The sequence below is a fragment of the Globicephala melas genome, chromosome 15, assembly GCF_963455315.2.
Source record: "Globicephala melas chromosome 15, mGloMel1.2, whole genome shotgun sequence".
NCBI classification, from domain to species: domain Eukaryota; kingdom Metazoa; phylum Chordata; class Mammalia; order Artiodactyla; family Delphinidae; genus Globicephala; species Globicephala melas.
This window is the reverse complement of record NC_083328.1, coordinates 25,969,880-25,991,010: the sequence shown is the minus strand read 5'-3', so window position 1 is coordinate 25,991,010 and position 21,131 is coordinate 25,969,880. Positions and strand designations below refer to the sequence as shown.

The 21,131-nt window shown below is 39.2% G+C and overlaps 1 protein-coding gene across 2 annotated transcripts in view; it reads right to left on the bottom strand.

Annotated features, from left to right (window-relative positions):
- PARN (poly(A)-specific ribonuclease) overlaps positions 1–21,131 on the bottom strand; it is a 169,155-nt gene that overhangs the window by 7,647 nt on the left and 140,377 nt on the right. For both annotated transcript variants that reach the window (XM_060284171.2, XM_030884013.3), the window contains one exon: positions 9,425–9,618. In XM_060284171.2, the coding sequence (XP_060140154.1) occupies positions 9,425–9,618 (194 nt within the window). The remainder of the gene's footprint in view (positions 1–9,424; positions 9,619–21,131) is intronic.

Sequence of the window (21,131 nt, the reverse complement as noted above, 5' to 3'; positions counted from 1 at the left end):
AGACGGAGCCACACTGTACCAGACACTCTAATCCAGTTCCGGCCGACATCAATCCAGGCCATCTCTGCTCCTGGGATTCTCTGAACCTTTGGGAGATTCATACAGACCCTTTAGAGTCCGAACTTTGTACTGTCGCTCATTTTAGGACCTCCTTAAAGTAAATGAGCGATCAAAATCATATGACTTACCAAGTCCAGCACCCGATATCTTGACCTACATCCAGCTGATACTATTAGGACTACATGCTTAAAACAAACCAGCTAAAGAGGATCCAGGAAACTTCCAGCCTTGCGTCAGAAGGTCTTAGTGAATGGTGCTCCAGAAGAAAACTCAATGATCTCAAGTTCTCTGATTCAATTAAAAGTTGTCAAGATGCTTCTCTTTTTTTAGCTGGATTGACAAAGAAGTACAAAAATCTATCTTTTTTTTTTTTTTAGCTCAAATCTTGTGGCAGTGACAGCTTTACTGTCAATGGGAGGAAAAAAAAACTATTTTAATGATGGTATTATAAATTCAAAACCCCAAATAACTCATAGAAAGTTTTCACTTAAAACGATGAAAGTTATAAAAGGAGCTAATCTACTGATGCAATCTATTATTAGGTATTTTAATACCTTTGAGACTGTGCTGAGATAGAAGGGAAAAAACCGAAAATCCTGTCCCTGAGAAGTAACAGATAAGTGAAAAAATTAAAGAGAATGATGTGAAGGAAAGCTATACAAGAGGGGAAAAGTGCCCTGCCCTGCAACATGCTTGGGGTGAGCTCTGAAAGTCATGCTAACATTTAATATTTAAGATTTGTGAAGCAGGTACAATGCGGCAGTGGTAACAAGTTATCAAAGATGAAGACTAAGTATGTTACAGATTAAAAACTTCTCTAATACTTAAATGAGGGAAAGGGAGACTCACAGATTCAAGAGACAGTTAAAATACACGACCCAGACTTCAAACAAGAGTTTAAGTTTTCAGTTAAAGTTAAGCTTTAGCATAATGTATAAAAGGCATCTGTGACATTTTTGCTGCTTCTTTGATTTCATTCATATCAATGAGATTCAGAAAACGCCCTGCAGGCAGATCGAGCCACATGTAAAAAGAGGAATTAACTGAAACACAATGGATTCTTGGCTTGAGTGTGAATCAAGTTCCAGGCTTCCACTCCCATCCTTTGATTTGACTGTTGGTTCCACTAACAGGGGTGACTATCAGGAAGCAAGATAAAGGAGAGGAGTAATTTTGGCTTGCAGGCATCCCCCTCATCACGTAACTGTGCTTAAAGGTACTCACTTTATTGCAGGCCTGACTTAAGGGCTCTGTGATATTGGGCAAGTCACATAACCTTCAGGCCTCCGCTGTTTCCTCACTCCTTTTCTTTCTTTCATTAATTTTTTTTTATCGAAGTATAGTTGATTTACAATGTCGTGTTAATTTCTGGTGTGCAGCAACGTGATTCATTTATATATATATTCTTTTTCATATTCTCTTCCACTATGGTTTATTACAGGATATTGAATATAGTTCCCTGTGATACACAATATGACCTTGTTTACCTATTTTACATATAGTAGTTTGGATTTGATAATCCCAAACTCCTAATTTATCCCTCCTCCACACCCTTTCCCCTTTGGTAACCATAAATTTTTTTTCTATGTCTGTGAGTCTGTTTCTGTTTTGCAAATAAGTTCATTTGTATCATATTTTAGATTCCACATGTAAGTGATATCACATGGTATTTGTCTTTCTCTTTCTGACTTACTTCACTTAGTATGATAATCTCTAGGTCCATCCATGTTGCTGCAAATGGCATTATTTCGTTCTTTTTTTATGACTTAGTAGTATTCCATTGTATACATGTACCACATCTTCTTTCCATTCATCTGTTGATGGACATTTAGGGTACTTCCATGTCTTGGCTACTGTAAACAGTGCTGCTATGAACACTGGGGTGCACATATCTTTTCGAATTAGAGTTTTCTCCAGATATATGCCCAGGAGAGGGATTGCTGGATCATATGGCAACTCTATTTTTAGTTTTTTAAGGAACCTCCATATGGTTTTACATAGTGGCTGTACCAATTTACATTCCCACCAACAGTATAGGAGGGTTCCCTTTTCTCCACACCCTCTCCAGCATTTGTTATTTGTAGATTTTTAATGATGGCTATTCTGACCAGTGTGAGGTGATACCTCATTGTAGTTTTGATTTGCATTTCTCTAATAATTAGTGATATTGAGCATCTTTTCATGTGCCTGTTGGCCATCTGCATGTCTTCTTTGGAGAAACGTCTACTTAGGACTTCTGCCCATTTGTTGATTGTATTGTTTTTTGTTGTTGTTGTTGAGTTGCATGAGCTGTTTGTATATTTGGGAAATTAAGCCCTTGCTGGACGCATCATTTGCAAATATTTTCTCCCATTCTGGAGGTTGTCTTTTCATTTTCTTTATAGTTTCCTTTGCTGTACAAAAGCTTGTAAGTTTGATTAGATCCCATTTGTTTATTTTTCTTTTTATTTCTACTGCCTTGGGAGACTGACCTAAGAAAACATTGCTACGATTTATGCCAGAGAATGTTTTGCCTATGTTCTCTTCTAGGAATTTTATGGTGTCATGTCTTATATTTAAGTCTTTAAGCTATTTTGAATTTATTTTTGTGTGTGACGTGAGGGAGTCTTCTAACTTCACTGATTTACATGCAGCTTTCCAGTTTTCTCAACACCACTTGCAGAAGACACTGCCTTTTCTCAGGCGTCAGTTTTCTTAATTGTAAAATGGACCATCATGCCTACTTCAGAGATTTAAACGAAAGCATTTCCATCAAGCATGAAGTGCAGGGGTGGGGGGGTGGTGGATGAACTGGGAGATTGGGATTGACATATATACACTACTATGTATAAAATACATAACTAATGAGAACCTACTGTATAGCACAGGGAACTTTACTCAGTGCTCTGTGGTGACCTAAATGGGAAGGAAATCTAAAAAAGAGGGGATATATGTATATGTGTAACTGAATCACTTTGCTGTATAGCGGAAACTAATACAACATTGTAAAGCAACTATACTCTAATAAAAATTAATTAAAAAAAATAAAGATAGGATCCGAACATGCCACATCTAAGGAACTCAGGATGGTGGAGTGGCTGCCTTCACATGTGATGTAGGCTCCTATGTCAGAGAAGAGGCGAAGGCTCTAAGAGTCCATATTTTTAGGGGAGAGAGCAGAAGCAAGAAGACCCACAATCCTGCAGCCTGTGGAAAGAAAACCACATTCACAGAAAGACAGACAAAATGAAAAGGCAGAGGACTATGTACCAGATGAAGGAACAAGATAAAACTGCAGAAAAACAACTAAATGAAGTGGAGATAGGCAACCTTCCAGAAAAAGAATTCAGAATAATGATAGTGAAGATGATCCAGGACCTCGGAAAAAGAATGGAGGCAAAGATGGAGAGGATGCAAGAAATGTTTAACAAAGACCTAGAAGAATTAAAGAACAACAAACAGAGATGAACAATACAATAACTGAAATGAAAAATACACTAGAAGGAATCAACAGCAGAATAATAGGCAGAAGAATGGATAAGTGACCTGGAAGACAGAATGGTGGAATTCAATGCTATGGAACAGAGTAAAGAAAAAAGGATGAAAAGAAATGAAGACAGCCTAAGAGACCTCTGGGACAACATTAAACACACCAACATTTGCATTATAGGGGTCTCAGAAAGAGAAGAGAGAAAGAAAGGACTCAAAAAAAATATTTGAAGAGATTATAGTGGAAAACTTCCCTAACATGGGAAAGGAAAGAGCTGCCCAAGTCCAGGAAGCACAAAGAGTCCCAGGCAGGATAAACCTAAGGAGAAACATGCCGAGACACATAGTAATCAAACTGACAAAAATTAAAGACAAAGAAAAATTATTAAAAGCAACAAGGGAAAAACGACAAATAACATGCAAAGGAACTCCCATAAGGTTAACAGCTGATTTCTCAGCAGAAACTACAAGCCAGAAGGGAGTGGCATGATATATTTAAAGTGATGAAAGGGAAGAACCTACAACCAAGATTAGTTTACCTGGCAAGGATCTCATTCAGATTCAACGGAGAAATCAACTGCTTTACAGACAAGCAAAAGCTAAGAGAATTCAGCACCACCAAACCAGCTTTACAACAAATGCTAAAGGAACTTCTCTAAGTGGGAAACACAAGAGAAGAAAAGGACCTACAAAAACAAACCCAAAACAATTAAGAAAATGGTAATAGGAAAATACATATTGATAATTACCTTAAATGGGAATGGATTAAATGCTCCAACGAAAAGACACAGGCTCACTGAATGGATACAAAAACAAGACTCATATATATGTTGTCTACAAGAGACCCACTTCAGACCTAGGGACACATACAGACTGAAAGTGAGGGAATAGAAAAAGATACTCCATGCAAATGGAAAACAAAAGAAAGCTGGAGTAGCAATACTCACATCAGATAAAACAGACTTTAAAATAAAGAATGTTACAAGAGACAAGGAAGGACACTACATAACGATCAAGGGATCAATCCAAGAAGAAGATATAACAATTATAAATATATATTTATATATATTTATATATATAATATATATATATTTATTTATTTATAAATATATATAAATATATAATATTTATATATATTTATTTAATATATATTATATATTATATAAAATATTTATATATATTTATAATATTTATAAATATATAATAAATATATTTATTATTTAAATAAATAAATATATATATTTATTTATTTATATAAATATATATAAATATATATAAATATTATATATATATATATATTTATATATCCCAACATAGGAGCACCTCAATACATAAGACAACTGATAACAGCTATAAAAGAGGAAATCGACAGTAACACAGTAATAGTCGGGGACTTTAACACGTCACTTACACCAATGGATAGATCATCCACACAGAAAATTAATAAGGAAACATAAGCTTTAAATGACACAACAGACCAGATAGATTTAATTGATATTTACAGGACATTCCATCCGAAAACAGTGATTACACTTTCTTCTCAAGTACACACGGAACATTCTCCAGGATAGATCACATCTTGGGTCAAAAATCAAGCCTTCATAAATTTAAGAAAACTGAAATCACATCAAGCATCTTTTCCGACCAAAACGCTATGAGATTAGAAATAAATTACAGGGAAAAAACCATAAAAAACATAAACACATGGAAGCTAAACAATAAACAATACATTACTAAATAACCAAGATATCACTGAAGAAATCAAAGAGAAATCAAAAAATACCTAGAGACAAATGACAACGAAAACATGATGATCCAAAACCTATGGGATGCAGCAAAAGCAGTTTTAAGAGGGAAGTTTATAGCAATACAATCCTACCTCAAGAAACAAGAAAAATCTCAAATAAACAATCTAACCTTACACCTAAAGGAACTAGAGAAAGAAGAACAAACAAAACCCAAAGTTAGCAGAAGGAAAGAAATCGTAAAGATCAGAGCAGAAATAAATGAAATAGAAACAAAGAAAACAATTGCAAAGATCAATAAAACTAAAACCTGGTTCTTTGAGAAGATAAACAAAATTCATAAACCTTTAGCCAGACTCATCAAGAAAAAGAGATAGAGAACTCAAATCAATAAAATTAGAAATGAAAAAGGAGAAGTTACAACAGACACCACAGAAATACAAAGCATTGTAAGAGACTACTACAAGCAGCCCTATGCTAACAAAATGGACAACCTGGAAGAAATGGACAAATTCTTAGGAACGTATAACCTTCCAAGAGTGAACAAGGAAGAAATAGAAAATATGAACAGTCCAATCACAAGTAATGAAATTGAAACTGTGATTAAAAAATCTTCCAACAAACAAAAGTCCAGGACCAGGTGGCTTCACAGGTGAATTCTATCAAACATTTAGAGAAGAGCTAACACCCATCCTTCTCAAACTCTTCCAAAAACTGCAGAGGAAGGGACACTCCCAAACTCATTCTATGAGGCCACCATCACCCTGATACCAAAACCAGACAAAAATACTACAAAAAAAGAAAATTACAGACCAATATCATTGATGAATATAGATGCAAAAATCCTCAACAAAATACTAGCAAACAGAATCCAACAACACATTAAAAGGGTCATACACCATGATCAAGTGGGATTTTTCCTAGGGATGCAAGGATTCTTCGATATACGCCAATCAAACAATGTGATACACCATATTAACAAACTGAAGAATAAAAACCATATGATCATCTCAATAGAGGCAGAAAAAGCTTTTGACAAAATTCAACACCCATTTATGACCAAAAAAACTCTCCAGAAAGTGGGGATAGAGGGAACCTACCCGAACACAATAAAGGCCATATATGACAAACCTACAGCAAACATCATTCTCAATGGTGATAAACTGAAAGCATTTCCTCTAAGATCAGAAACAAGACAAGGATGTCCACTCTCGCCACTACTATTCAACATAGTTTTGGAAGTCCTAGCCATGGCAATCAGAGAAGAAAAAGAAATAAAAGGAATACAAATTGGAAAAGACGAAATAAAACTGTCACTGTTTGCAGATGACATGATACTATATATAGATAATCCTAAAAATACTACCAGAAAACTACTAGAGCTAATCAATGAATCTGGTAAAGTTGCAGGATACAAAATTAATGCACAGAAATCTATGCACTATACACTAACCTATACACTAACAACGAAAGATCAGAAAGAGAAATTAAGGAAACACTCCCACTTACCATTGCAACAAAAAGAATAAAATACCTAGGAATAAACCTACCTAAGGAGGTAAAAGACCCATACTCAGAAAACTATAAGACACTGATGAAAGAAATCAAAGATGACACAAACAGATGGAGAGATATACCATGTTCTTAGAAAAATCAATATTGTAAACATGACTATACTACTCAAAGCAATCTACAGATTCAATGCAATCCCTATCAAATTACCAATGGCATTTTTACAGAACTAGAACAAAAAAATCTTAAAATTTGTAATGGAGACACAAAAGACCCTGAATAGCAAAAGCAGTCTTGAGGGAAAAAAACGGAGCTGGAGGAATCAGACTCCCTGACTTCAGACTATACTACAAAGCTACAGTAATCAAGACAATATGGTACTGGCACAAAAACAGAAATATAGATCAATGGAACAGGATAGAAAGCCCAGAGATAAACCCATGCACCTGTGGTCAACTAATCTATACAAAGCAGGCAAGGATATACAATGGAGAAAAGACAGTCTCTTCAATAAGTGGTGCTGGGGAAACTGAACGACATGTAAAAGAATGAAATTAGGACACTCCCTAACACCATACACAAAAATAAACTCAAAATGGATTAAAAACCTAAATGTAAGACTGGACACTATAAAACTCTTAGAGGAAAACATGGGAAGAACATACTTTGACATAAATCACAGCAAGATCTTCTTTGACCCACCTCCTAGAGTAATGGAAATAAACAAAAATAAACAAATGGGTCCTAATGGAACTTAAAAGCTTCTGCACAGCAAAAGAAACTACAAACAAGACGAAAAGACAACCCTCAGAATGGGAGAAAATACTTGCAAACGAATCAACGGACAAAGGATTAATCTCCAAAATATATAAACAGCTCATGCAGCTCAATATTTAAAAAACAAACAGCCCAATCAAAAAGTGGGCAGAAGACCTAAATAGACATTTCTCTAAAGAAGACATACAGATGGCCAAGAGGCACATGAAAATCTGCTCAACATCACTAATTATTAGAGAAATGCAAATCAAAACTACAATGAGGTATCACCTCACGCCAGTTAGAATGGGCATCATCAGAAAATCTACAAACAACAAAAGCTGGAGAGGGTGTGGAGAAAAGGGAACCCTCTTGCATTGTTGGTGGGAATGTAAATAGATACAGCCACTAAGGAGAGGTTCCTTAAAAAACTAAAAATAGAATTACCATATGACACAGCAATCCCACTACTGGACATATACCCTGAGAAAACCATAATTCAAAAAGACACATGTGCCCCAGTGTTCACTGCAGCACTATTTACAGTAGCCAAGTCATGGAAGCAACCTAAATGCCCATCGACAGATGAATGGATAAAAAAGATGTGGTACATATATACAATGGAATATTACTCCACCATAAAAAGGAACAAAATTGGGTCATTTGTAGAGACATGGATGGACCTAGAGACTGTCATACAGAGTGAAGTAAGTCAGAAAGAGAAAAACAAATATCATATATTACCGCACATTTGTGTAATCTAGAAAAATGGTACAGACGAACCGGTTTGCAAAGCATAAGTACAGACACAGATGTAGAGAACAAATGTATGGACACCAAGGGGCGAAAGCAGGGTGTGATGAATTGGGAGATTGGGATTGAAATATATACACTAATATGTATAAAATAGATAACTAATAAGAACCTGCTGTATAAAAAATAAATTCGTTTAAAAAAAAACAGAAAAAATAAAGATAAAAAAAAATAAAAGCATGAAGTGCAGTGCAGGGTCATCAGCAAACACCTGGTCAGCAGTGGCTGTAATTTCTGTCACCATGTCTGCTAGCTGACCAGGTTCTGGCCCGATCTCCTGAGCAGGGCCTTTCACAGATGCTGGCTTCCCAGCAAGCCCCTTCCTTGCCTGGTACTCGGGTCCTGCAGAGGGTCTGTGCACCAAGGGCTGGGTTAGCTCATGGGGCCTCCACAGCATGTCTGGAGGACAGAGAGGATACGGGACTTGGCTCACCTTCTCATTCTGCTCTTACTAGCTACCTGGACCTGCACATTTCTTCGCCTCTCTGAGTCCAGACTTCTGCATCACTAAAACAAGGATGAGTCCCTATGTCAGGGCTGTTGTGAGAATGAAATTCAATCAGGAAAGAGAAGGCTCCAGTGTCTAGCACACAGTAGGCATACAACATGTGTTCATTTCCTGTTTCTTTTACTCCTTACATAATTCTGCTTACGAGAGAAATTCAGGTGGCCTGGGGTTTTGCTGGGAACAGTGAAAACTCTGCTACTGAAAATAACACATGTAGGAGTAGGCCTCTGTGCAAATTCACATATACATTTAAAATATTGAGGTGACTTTACATACATCAGCAAAGCCTCTAAACCGTGGAGGACAGAGAGAAGGTTATCAAAACAGACTTAACCATCTTTAACAAGGAGGCCCCCACCAAGCCTCACTCTATCAAGAGCCAGGGCTTTTCGGAGATTCCTCAAATTAAATTAAAATGATCTGAAAAACATCTGGTCCCGTTTTAGGCTACATGGGCTTTGTTATCGACTGAAGCCCTGCTATAATCTCTCCCCCCAAATAAGAGTTTCTAGAACATTAAAGAAGACACAGCTCTAGAACCTTAGTGAGATTCAATACACACCTGTCGGAGAAAGGTCCTTCTTCATCCTTTTTAATTTCTTGGCCTTTTTCCTTCCCTCTGAGAGGGATTCTGCACAGGGATCTGTCTGCTCAAGTTCAGTGTCAGAAATCTCCCCTGATACTCTGGCCTCCAGGACACCTTCTGCTTGACTGGGACTCAGATTTCTCTTTCCTACTGTGCTGGTGGCTGTGAGACTGAAATGCAAGTGGAACAACATGAAAGGTGTTGAGAGTAAGTGGAAGACCAAACCTATAAAAATATTTTAACACTCTTAATTCTATTAACACTTAACTAGCAATCAAACAACATGGGTAGCTGCTGCCTGGAGGTGCAAGTTAAAGACCTTACTGTGAACTGAAGTCTGAAAGTTTACCCACAACAAGCTTATTCAGAAGAAACTTCTACACCAGGCTTGTGCACAGATATACACAAATCTAAGCTGTTCATAGTGTTTAAAAGAAAAAAATTTTAAAGAAAATTCCTGGTCTTTATTTTGATAGAGTTACCCTAACAGAAGAGTAGAATAGTAGAGCAACCATAACAAAATAACAGTCTGGATTACATTAAATCACAAGACAGCATTGTTACTTGCATGCTGCCTGATGGATACACAGTAGAGCAGGAGAATTCTTGAGTCTGCCGGCTGTCACACCGCTCGTGCATTTGAACACTTAAAAGGTATACCCCACCTTCATATAATTCTCTTCCATTCCAAAAAGGTGACTTGTCAAGATTATAATTAAACCTGGCTTCATTTTAAAAGCTTTATAGGATCTGACATGTTGAATTAGATCAGATTACATGTCCTGATTTTCCTTAAGAAAATATGTTCCCTGAATCAGAACTTGATAATAACAGAGACCACAGGGCCAGTGTGAGTCCTGTCTCCTCTAAATGAGTCTTATAAACAGGTTTTTTTTTTTATAGCCCCCACGTTATGAAAAGCATAAAGAATCTAGTCATTCCCCCTAAGGGAGGCCATTCAGGCACAGAGTGGGGTGCGGAGAGGGAGAGAGAGAGAACATGAGCAAGCTCCTGTGTCAGCCCTCCCTAGGAAGTGAACGCTTTATTTTATTTTTAAATATATTTATTTATTTACTTTATTTTTGGCTGCATTGGGTCTTGGTTGCTGTGAGTGGGCTTTTTCTCTAGTTGTGGCAAGTGGGGGCTACTCTTCATTGCAGTGCGCAGGCTTCTCATTGCGGTGGCTTCGTGTGGAGCATGGGCTCTAGGCATCCGGGCTTCAGTAGTTGTGGCACATGGGCTCAGTAGTTGTGGCACGTGGGCTCAGTAGTTGTGGATTGCGGGCTCTAGAGTGCAGGCTCAGTAGCTGTGGTGCACGGGCTTAGTTGCTCCATGGCATTTGGGATCTTCCTGGACCAGGGGCTCAAACACGTGTCCCCTGCAATGGCAGGCGGATTCTTAACCACTGTGCCACCAGCAAAGTCCCGAAGTGAACGCTTTAAAATGTTACATATCAAAAACTTGTGGGACTTCCCTGGTGGTCCAGTAGTTAAGACTCTGCGCTCCCAATGCTGGTGGCAGGGTTCGATCCCTGGTCAGGGAACTACATCCCACACGCATGCCGCAACTAAGGGTTCGCATGCCACAGCTAAGGAGCCTGCCTGCCGCAACTAAGACCCGGCGCAGCCAAATTAAAAAACAAGAACAAAAACAAAAAACTCGGGCTACCCGATGATTCAAGTTCTGCAATGTTACTCTTCCCTGTTCCTTACTTCCTCACTCATGTGAAGAAGGTGGTGGTGCTCAGAAGCCATAGGAAGCAGAACAGAGAGAGCTCAGAGCAGATGGCCTGTTAAGCCTGGCTGGCCAGCCTCCCGCTGTCATCTCTTCACCTGTGTTATATGCAGCTTTTGGAAACATCTTTTATTGAGGGGATATGAAGAAAAGGAGAATACCAAAGGTAGTATTTTTGGGGGAGAGTTATTAGAAATTCATGCTAGGGGACTTCCAGGAAGATGGCGGAAGAGTAAGACGCGGAGATCACCTTCCTCCCCACAGATACACCAGAAATACATCTACGCGTGGAACAACTCCTACGGAGCACCCACTGAACGCTGGCAGAAGACCTCAGACCTCCCAAAAGGCAAGGAACCCCCCACGTACCTGGTTAGGGCAAAAGAAAAAAATAAACAGAGACAAAAGGATAGGGACGGGTCCTGCACCAGCGGGAGAGAGCTGTGAAGGAGGAAAAGTGTCCACACACTAGGAAGCCCCTTCGCGGCGGAGATTTCGGGTGGCGGAGTGGGGGAGCTTCGGCGGCGGAGACTGCGGGTGGCAGAGTGGGGGAGCTTGGGAGCCGCGGAGGAGAGCACAGCAACAGGGGTGCGGAGGGCAAAGCGGAGAGATTCCAGCGCAGAGGATCGGGGCCGACCGGCACTCACCAGCCGAGAGGCTTGTCTGCTCGCCCGCCAGGGCGGGCGGGGCTGGGAGCTGAGGCTCTGGCTTCTGTCGGAGCGCCGGGAGAGGACTGAGGTTGGCGGCGTGAACACAGCCTGCAGGGCGTTAGTGCACCGCGGCTAGCCGGGAGGGAGTCTGGGGAAAAGTCTGGACCTGCCGAAGAGGCAAGAGACTTTTTCTTCCCTTTTTGTTTCCTGGTGCACGAGGAGAGGGGATTAAGAACGCTGCTTAAGAGAGCTCCAGAGACGGGCGCGAGGGGCGGCTAAAAGCGCGGAGCCCAGAGACAGACATGAGACGCTAAGGCCGCTGCTGCCGCCACCAAGAAGCCTGTGTGCGAACACAGGTCACTATCCACACCCCCTTCCGGGGAGCCTGTGCAGCCCGCCACTGCCAGGGTCCCGGGATCCAGGGACAACTACCCCGGGAGAACGCACGGCCGGCGCGCCTCAGGCTAGCAACGTCACGCCGGCCTCTGCCGCCGCAGGCCCACCCCGCACTCCGTGACCCTCCCTACCCCGGCCTGAGTGAGCCAGAGCCTCCGAATCAGCGGCTCCTTTAACCCCGTCCTGTCTGAGCAAAGAACAGACGCCCTCCAGCGACCTACACGCACAGGCGGGGCCAAATCCAAAGCTGAGCCCCTGGGAGCTGTGAGAACAAAGCAGAGAAAGGGAAATCTCTCCCAGCAGCCTCAGAAGCAGCGGATTAAAGCTCCACAATCAACTTGATGTACCCTGCATCTGTGGAATACATGAATAGACAACGAATCATCCCAAATTAAGGAGCGGTGTGGATGAAAGGCTCTTGGTGCTGCAGCCAGGAGTTAGTGCTGTGCCTCTGAGGTGGGAGAGCCAACTTCAGGACACTGGTCCACAAGAGGCCTCCCAGCTGCACATAATACCAAACGGCGAAAATCTCCCAGAGATCTCCATCTCAACGCCAGCACCCAGCTTCACTCAACGACCAGCAAGCTACACTGCTGGACATCCTATGCCAAACAACTAGCAAGACAGGAACACAACCCCACCCATTAGCAGAGAGGCTGCCCAAAATCATAATAAGTCTACAGACACCCCAAAACACACCACCAGACGTGGACCTGCCCACCAGAAAGACAAGATCCAGCCTCATCCACCAGAACACAGGCACTAGTACCCTCCACCAGGAAGCCTACACAACCCACTGAACCAACCTTAGCCACTGGGGACCAACACAAAAAACAACAGGAACTACGAACCTTCAGCCTGCAAAAAGGAGACCCCAAACACAGTAAGATAAGCAAAATGAAAAGACAGAAAAACACACAGCAGATGAAGGAGCAAGATAAAAACCCACCAGACCTAACAAATGAAGAGGAAATAGGCAGTCTGCCTGAAAAAGAATTCAGAATAATGATAGTAAAAATGATCCAAAATCTTGGAAATAGAATGGACAAAATGCAAGAATCAGTTAACAAGGACCTAGAAGAACTAAAGATGAAACAAACAATGATGAACAACACAATAGATGAAATGAAAAATACTCTAGATGGGATCAATAGCAGAATAACTGAGGCAGAAGAACGGATAAGTGACCTGGAAGATAAAGTAGTGGAAATAACTACTGCAGAGCAGAATAAAGAAAAAAGAATGAAAAGAACTGAGGACAGTCTCAGAGACCTCTGGGACAACATTAAACGCACAAACATTCGAATTATAGGGGTTCCAGAAGAAGAGAAAAAGAAAGGGACTGAGAAAATATTTGAAGAGATTATAGTTGAAAACTTCCCTAATATGGGAAAGGAAATAGTTAATCAAGTCCAGGAAGCACAGAGAGTCCCATACAGGATAAATCCAAGGAGAAATACGCCAAGACACATATTAATCAAACTGTCAAAAATTAAATACAAAGAAAGCATATTAAAAGCAGCAAGGGAAAAACAACAAATAACACACAAGGGAATCCCCATAAGGTTAACAGCTGATCTTTCAGCAGAAACTCTGCAAGCCAGAAGGGAGTGGCAGGACATATTGAAAGTGTTGAAGGAGAAAAACCTGCAACCAAGATTACTCTACCCAGCAACGATCTCATTCAGATTTGATGGAGAAATTAAAACCTTTACAGACAAGCAAAAGCTGAGAGAGTTCAGCACCACCAAACCAGCTCTACAACAACTGCTAAAGGAACTTCTCTAGGCAAGAAACACAAAAGAAGGAAAAGACCTACAATAACGAACCCAAAACAATTAAGAAAATGGGAATGGGAACACACATATCAATAATTACCTTAAATGTAAATGGACTAAATGCTCCCACCAAAAGACACAGATTGGCAGAATGGATACAAAAACAAGACACATATATTTGCTGTCTACAAGAGACCCACTTCAGACCTAGAGACACATACAGACTGAAAGTAAGGGGATGGAAAAAGGTATTTCATGCAAATGGAAACCAAAAGAAAGCTGGAGTAGCAATTCTCATATCAGACGAAATAGACTTTAAAATAAAGACTATTAGAAGAGACAAAGAAGGACACTACATAATGATCAAGGGATCGATCCAAGAAGAAGATATAACGATTGTAAATATTTATGCACCCAACATAGGAGCACCTCAATACATAAGGCAAATACAGACAGCCATAAAAGGGGAAATCAACAGTAACACATTCATAGTAGGGGACTTTAACACCCCACTTTCACCAATGGACAGATCATCCAAAATGAAAATAAATAAGGAAACACAAGCTTTAAATGATACATTAAACGAAATGGACTTAATTGATATTTATAGGACATTCCATCCAAAAACAGAATACACATTTTTCTCAAGTGCTCATGGAACATTCTCCAGGATAGATCATATCTTGGGTCACAAATCAAGCCTTGGTAAATTTAAGAAAATTGAAATTGTATCAAGTATCTTTTCCGACCACAACGCTATGAGACTAGATATCAATTACAGGAAAAGATCTGTAAAAAATACAAAGACATGGAGGCTAAACAATACACTACTTAATAACGAAGTGATCACTGAAGAAATCAAAGAGGAAATCAAATGACAATGGAGACACGACGACTCAAAATCTATGGGATGCAGCAAAAGCAGTTCTAAGAGGGAAGTTTATAGCAATACAATCCTACCTTAAGAAACAGGAAACATCTCGAATAAACAACCTAACCTTGCACCTAAAGCAATTAGAGAAAGAAGAACAAAAAAACCCCAAAGTTAGCAGGAGGAAAGAAATCATAAAAATCAGATCAGAAATAAATGAAAAAGAAATGAAGGAAACGATAGCAAAGATCAATAAAACTAAAAGCTGGTTCTTTGAAAGGATAAACAAAATTGATAAACCATTAGCCAGACTCATCAAAAAAAAAAGGGAGAAGACTCAAATCAATAGAATTAGAAATGAAAAAGGAGAAGTAACAACTGACACTGCAGAAATACAAAAGATCATGAGAGATTACTACAAGCAACTCTATGCCAATAAAATGGACAACCTGGAAGAAATGGACAAATTCTTAGAAAGGCACAACCTGCCAAGATTGAATCAGGAAGAAACAGAAAATATGAACAGACCAATCACAAGCACTGAAATTGAGACAGTGATTAAAAATCTTCCAACAAGCAAAAGCCCAGGACCAGATGGCTTCACAGGCGAATTCTATCAAATATTTAGAGAAGAGCTATCACCTATCCTTCTCAAACTCTTCCAAAATATAGCAGAGGGAAGAACACTCCCAAACTCATTCTACGAGGCCACCATCACCCTGATACCAAAACCAGACAAGGATGTCACAAAGAAAGAAAACTACAGGCTAATACCACTGATGAACATAGATGCAAAAATCCTCAACAAAATACTAGCAAACAGAATCCAACAGCACATTAAACGGATCATACACCATGATCAAGTGGGGTTTATTCCAGGAATGCAAGGATTCTTCAATATACGCAAATCAATCAACGTGATACACCATATTAACTAACTGAAGGAGAAAAACCATATGATCATCTCAATAGATGCAGAGAAAGCTTTTGACAAAATTCAACACCCATTTATGATAAAAACCCTGCAGAAAGTAGGCATAGAGGGAACTTTCCTCAACATAATAAAGGCCATATATGACAAACCCACAGCCAACATCGTCCTCAATGGTGAAAAACTGAAAGCATTTCCACTAAGATCAGGAACAAGACAAGGTTGCCCACTCTCACCACTCTTATTCAACATAGTTTTGGAAGTTTTAGCCACAGCAATCAGAGAAGAAAAGGAAATAAAAGGAATCCAAATCAGAAAAGAAGAAGTAAAGATGTCACTCTTTGCAGATGACATGATACTATACATAGAGAATCCTAAAGATGCTACCAGAAAACTACTAGAGCTAATCAATGAATTTGGTAAAGTAGCAGGATACAAAATTAATGCACAGAAATCTCTGGCATTCCTATACACTAAGGATGAAAAATCTGAAAGTGAAATCAAGAAAACACTCCCATTTACCATTGCAACAAAAAGAATAAAATATCTAGGAATAAACCTACCTAAGGAAACAAAAGACCTGTATGCAGAAAATTATAAGACACTGATGAAAGAAATTAAAGATGATACAAATAGATGGAGAGATATACCATGTTCTTGGATTGGAAGAATCAACATTGTGAAAATGACTCTACTACCCAAAGCAATCTACAGATTCAATGCAATCCCTATCAAACTACCACTGGCATTTTTCATAGAACTAGAACAAAAAATTTCACAATTTGTGTGGAAACACAAAAGACCCCGAATAGCCAAAGCAATCTTGAGAACGAAAAACGGAGCTGGAGGAATCAGGCTTCCTGACTTCAGACTATACTACAAAGCTACAGTAATCAAGACAGTATGGTACTGGCACAAAAACAGAAATATAGATCAATGGAACAAGATAGAAAGCCCAGAGATAAACCCACGCACATATGGTCACCTTATCTTTGATAAAGGAGGCAGGAATGTACAGTGGAGAAAGGACAGCCTCTTCAATAAGTGGTGCTGGGAAAACTGGACAGCTACATGTAAAAGTATGAGATTAGATCACTCCCTAACACCATACACAAAAATAAGCTCAAAATGGATTAAAGACCTAAATGTAAGGCCAGAAAGTATCAAACTCTTAGAGGAAAACATAAGCAGGACACTCTATGACATAAATCACAGCAAGGTCCTTTTTGACCCACCTCCTAGAGAAATGGAAATAAAAACAAAAGTAAACAAATGGGACCTAATGAAACTTAAAAGCTTTTGCGCAGCAAAGGAAACCATAAAGAAGACCAAAAGACAACCCTCAGAATGGGAGAAAATATTTGCAAATGAAGCAACTGACAAAGGATTAATCTCCAAAATTTATAAGCAGCTCATGCAGCTTAATAACAAAAAAACAAACAACCCAATCCAAAAATGGGCAGAAGACCTAAATAGACATTTCTCCAAAGAAGATATACAGAGTGCCAACAAACACATGAAAGAATGCTCAACATCACTAATCATTAGAGAAATGCAAATCAAAACTACAATGAGATATCATCTCACACCAGTCAGAATGGCCATCATGAAAAAATCTAGAAACAATAAATGCTGGAGAGGGTGTGGAGAAAAGGGAACCCTCTTACACTGTTGGTGGGAATGTAAATTGATACAGCCACTGTGGAGAACAGTATGGAGGTTCCTTAAAAAACTACAAATAGAACTACCATATGACCCAGCAATCCCACTACTGGGCATATACCCTGAGAAAACCATAATTCAAAAAGAGTCATGTACCAAAATGTTCATTGCAGCTCTATTTACAATAGCCCAGAGATGGAAACAACCTAAGTGTCCGTCAACAGATGAATGGATAAAGAAGATGTGGCACATATATACAATGGAATATTACTCAGCCATAAAAAGAAACGAAATTGAGCTATTTGTAATGAGGTGGATAGACCTAGAGTCTGTCATACAGAGTGAAGTAAGTCAGAAAAAGAGCGACAAATACCGTATGCTAACACATATATATGGAATTTAAGAAAAAAAAATGTCATGAAAAACCTAGGGGTGAAACAGGAATAAAGACACAGACTTACTAGAGAATGGACTTGAGGCTATAGGGAGGGGGAAGGGTAAACGGTGACAAAGCGAGAGAGAGGCATAGACATATATACACTACCAAACGTAAGGTAGATAGCTAGTGGGAAGCAGCCGCATAGCACAGGGAGATCAGCTCGGTGCTTTGTGACCACCTGGATGGGTGGGATAGGGAGGGTGGGAGGGAGGGAGATGCAAGCGGGAAGAGATATGGGAACATATGTATATATATAACTGATTCATTTTGTTGTGAAGCTGAAACTAACATACCATTGTAAAGCAATTATACTCCAATAAAGATGTTAAAATGAAAAAAAAAAAGAAATTCATGCTGAAGTTCACTGTTTAAAAACTGATAATACCTTTAAAATTTTCTTAAAGACTAAAACAATTTTCAGCTGGTTTCAGAAAATTTGGAAAATTCAGAAAGTGTTAAGTAAGAAAATAGTAAGGACACACCTATCCATTGTGAAAGGGTAAGAGGCCTAAATATTCCTCTGTGCTGTAAACCCTGGAACCTCGCAGCCTCTGAGATGTAAATGTTTAATGAAAACTCAGCTGGAACCACCAGCATTCAAAGTACTTCAAGAAATACAAAGTCCTGAAATAGCCCCAACTGCACATAGGAATCTAGCAGATGATAAAGGTGGTATCTCAAATTACCGGGGCAGAGATGAACTTCCAAAAAAATGGTGGTGGGACAACAGGAAAAAGATAAGTTAGGCCCATCCTTCACCCATAAAAAAGAAAAAAATGCCAAAATGGATTAGATATCTAAATGTGAAAAATGAAACTATACAAATACTGAAGGAAAACATGGAAGAATTCCTCTAAAACCTGGGTGTCGAAAAAGGCTTTACTATAACTCACAATCCAAATTTATAAGAAGATTTATAAATTTGATCACATAAAAATCTTTTGCATGGCTATCAATAACATGAGCAAAGTCAAATGACAAACCAGGAGAAAATATTTGTAACATATATCACAGATAAAGGGCTAATGTCCCTAATACACAAGTAACACTCAAAATTGAAGAAAAAAACCCCAAAATCCTACAGGAAAATGGGCAAAGCTATGAATAAATAGCTCACCACACACACACACACACACACACACACACACACACACACACACGCACACACACACACACACCCCTTAAACACATGAAAAGATGTTCAATTCCATTCATGATGCAAAATAAAATGATACTGAAATATCATTTCTCACCCACTAGATTGGCAAAAATATCCAAAAGATTGATGAAATATTCTGTTGTTGAGAGTGGGGAAATAGGCACTCATACATTGCTGGTGACAATGAAAAACGGTACAACTCACTCTTACAGAAGGGAATGTGGCACTATTTAACAAAACTTTATATCCATTTACTCTTTGAGCCAGCAATCCCACTTCTAGGAATTCAGAAGATGCACCTCCAACAATGCAAAAATACTTATGTACAAGATTACTCACTGCAGCTTTATTTGTTGTTATGATATATTATTGCCAAGTTCCTAAATGTCTAAGCATAGGAAATTGGTTGAATAAACTATGCTATGTACAGTCAATGTAACTAAGCAGTTACAAGAAAGAATGAAGATCTCAAAGAACAGATATGAAATTATTTCCAGTGAAGAAAGCAAAGTGCAAAAGGGCAATTTATTCCAGTCTTGGGTGAAATGTCGGGGGGAATACCAAAAAAAAAATCCTGAACTATTTAGTAGGTTTGCTTCTGTAGTTGAACGAGTGAAGCAATTCTGAAAATATTTGGATACATGATAATGCTCAGCAAATTAGTAAATGTATTCATGTAGTCGGAAGACAGATATGGGGGAAGGCAAGGGAGAACGCTGTGGGGATGTAATGGAACTGGAGATATAGGTCCGGGCTTGGGATTTCTAAAATAAGTATGTGTGTATGTGTGCACGTTTATGTGTACGCATATATGTATGGGAAGTATCTATGTATATCCATGCCCCTATTTCCCAGCTCTGCCCACTGAAAGGACCTAAAAAACAAAAAACCTAATGGCCATAAGCACATCTAGTGTCCAGATTTTAATGTCTAAACCATACCCCACTGAAAAAACAAAGGGCTCCTCGAAGAAGTGCTTGATTACAGGGCTGGGGTAAAAGTTGCACAAGATGAGCTCGGCTGGGGTAAAAGAGGCACAAAATGAGTCCGGAACATCTTGCAATACCAGAAAGTAGGAAACTGCTCAAGAAATGATGGGGCATGTCACAGGGATGTAGGAACCAGGTGGAAAGGGCTCCCACTGGCCAAATATTTGAGCACCAAAATAATTAGGGGGCAGTAATAAATTCTAAACCATTGAAAAAAACAGGAATCTATGGATCTATACCGATACATAATACAGAGAGACAGAGAGAGGAGGGAGAGCTCTTAGTCCTGGTTGAATACTGACTAGGAAATGGTAAAGGTGGAGAGAGAGATGGAGTTGGCAAATCATCCTTTGGCAACCATCACGTGAAGAATGACTGACGCAAAAATCATCAAGAGGTGCTAAATCAGGGGAGATATTTTGATGAAGAGTAGGCTATTTGCATGGTCTTAAAGTGTCTCTCCTGAGACTGATATCCTGAGAAGGACATAGCATCACTTTTGCACATTCTACTCAGGACTGTATAACCTGACCATAATCATGAAGAAACATCAGACAAACCCAAAGGAAAAACACCTTACTGAAAAAAAGTGGGGTGAGGGGCTGGTGTCCTTCAAAAATGTTGTTGTCATAAAAAAGACCAAAGAGACATTGAAAACTAGCTGCAACACATTATGACAGACTGGATCTTATACTAGAGGGAAAAGCCATAAAGATAATATTGGATCAAATAATAAAATGCGATATAAACAGTAGATTACAGTATTATATCAATGTTAAATTACCGAGGTTGATAACTATACTACAGTTATACAAGAAACTATTAAGGACCATGATGCATCTAACTTCCTCTCAGATGGTTCAGAAAAAAACAAGTGTGTTGGGGGCTGCGGTATGGAGAGAAAAAGGGAGAGAAGGCAACACAGAGTGTTTATATACAGAGAGAGGAAGGGGAAGGGTGGAAGAGAGAGCGTATGCACACAAAGCAAAAAACAGCAAAATGTTAACAATCAAGGTAGCCGGATAAAGAATATATGGGTGTTCTTTGTAATATTTGTGACTTTTACAGAGTTTG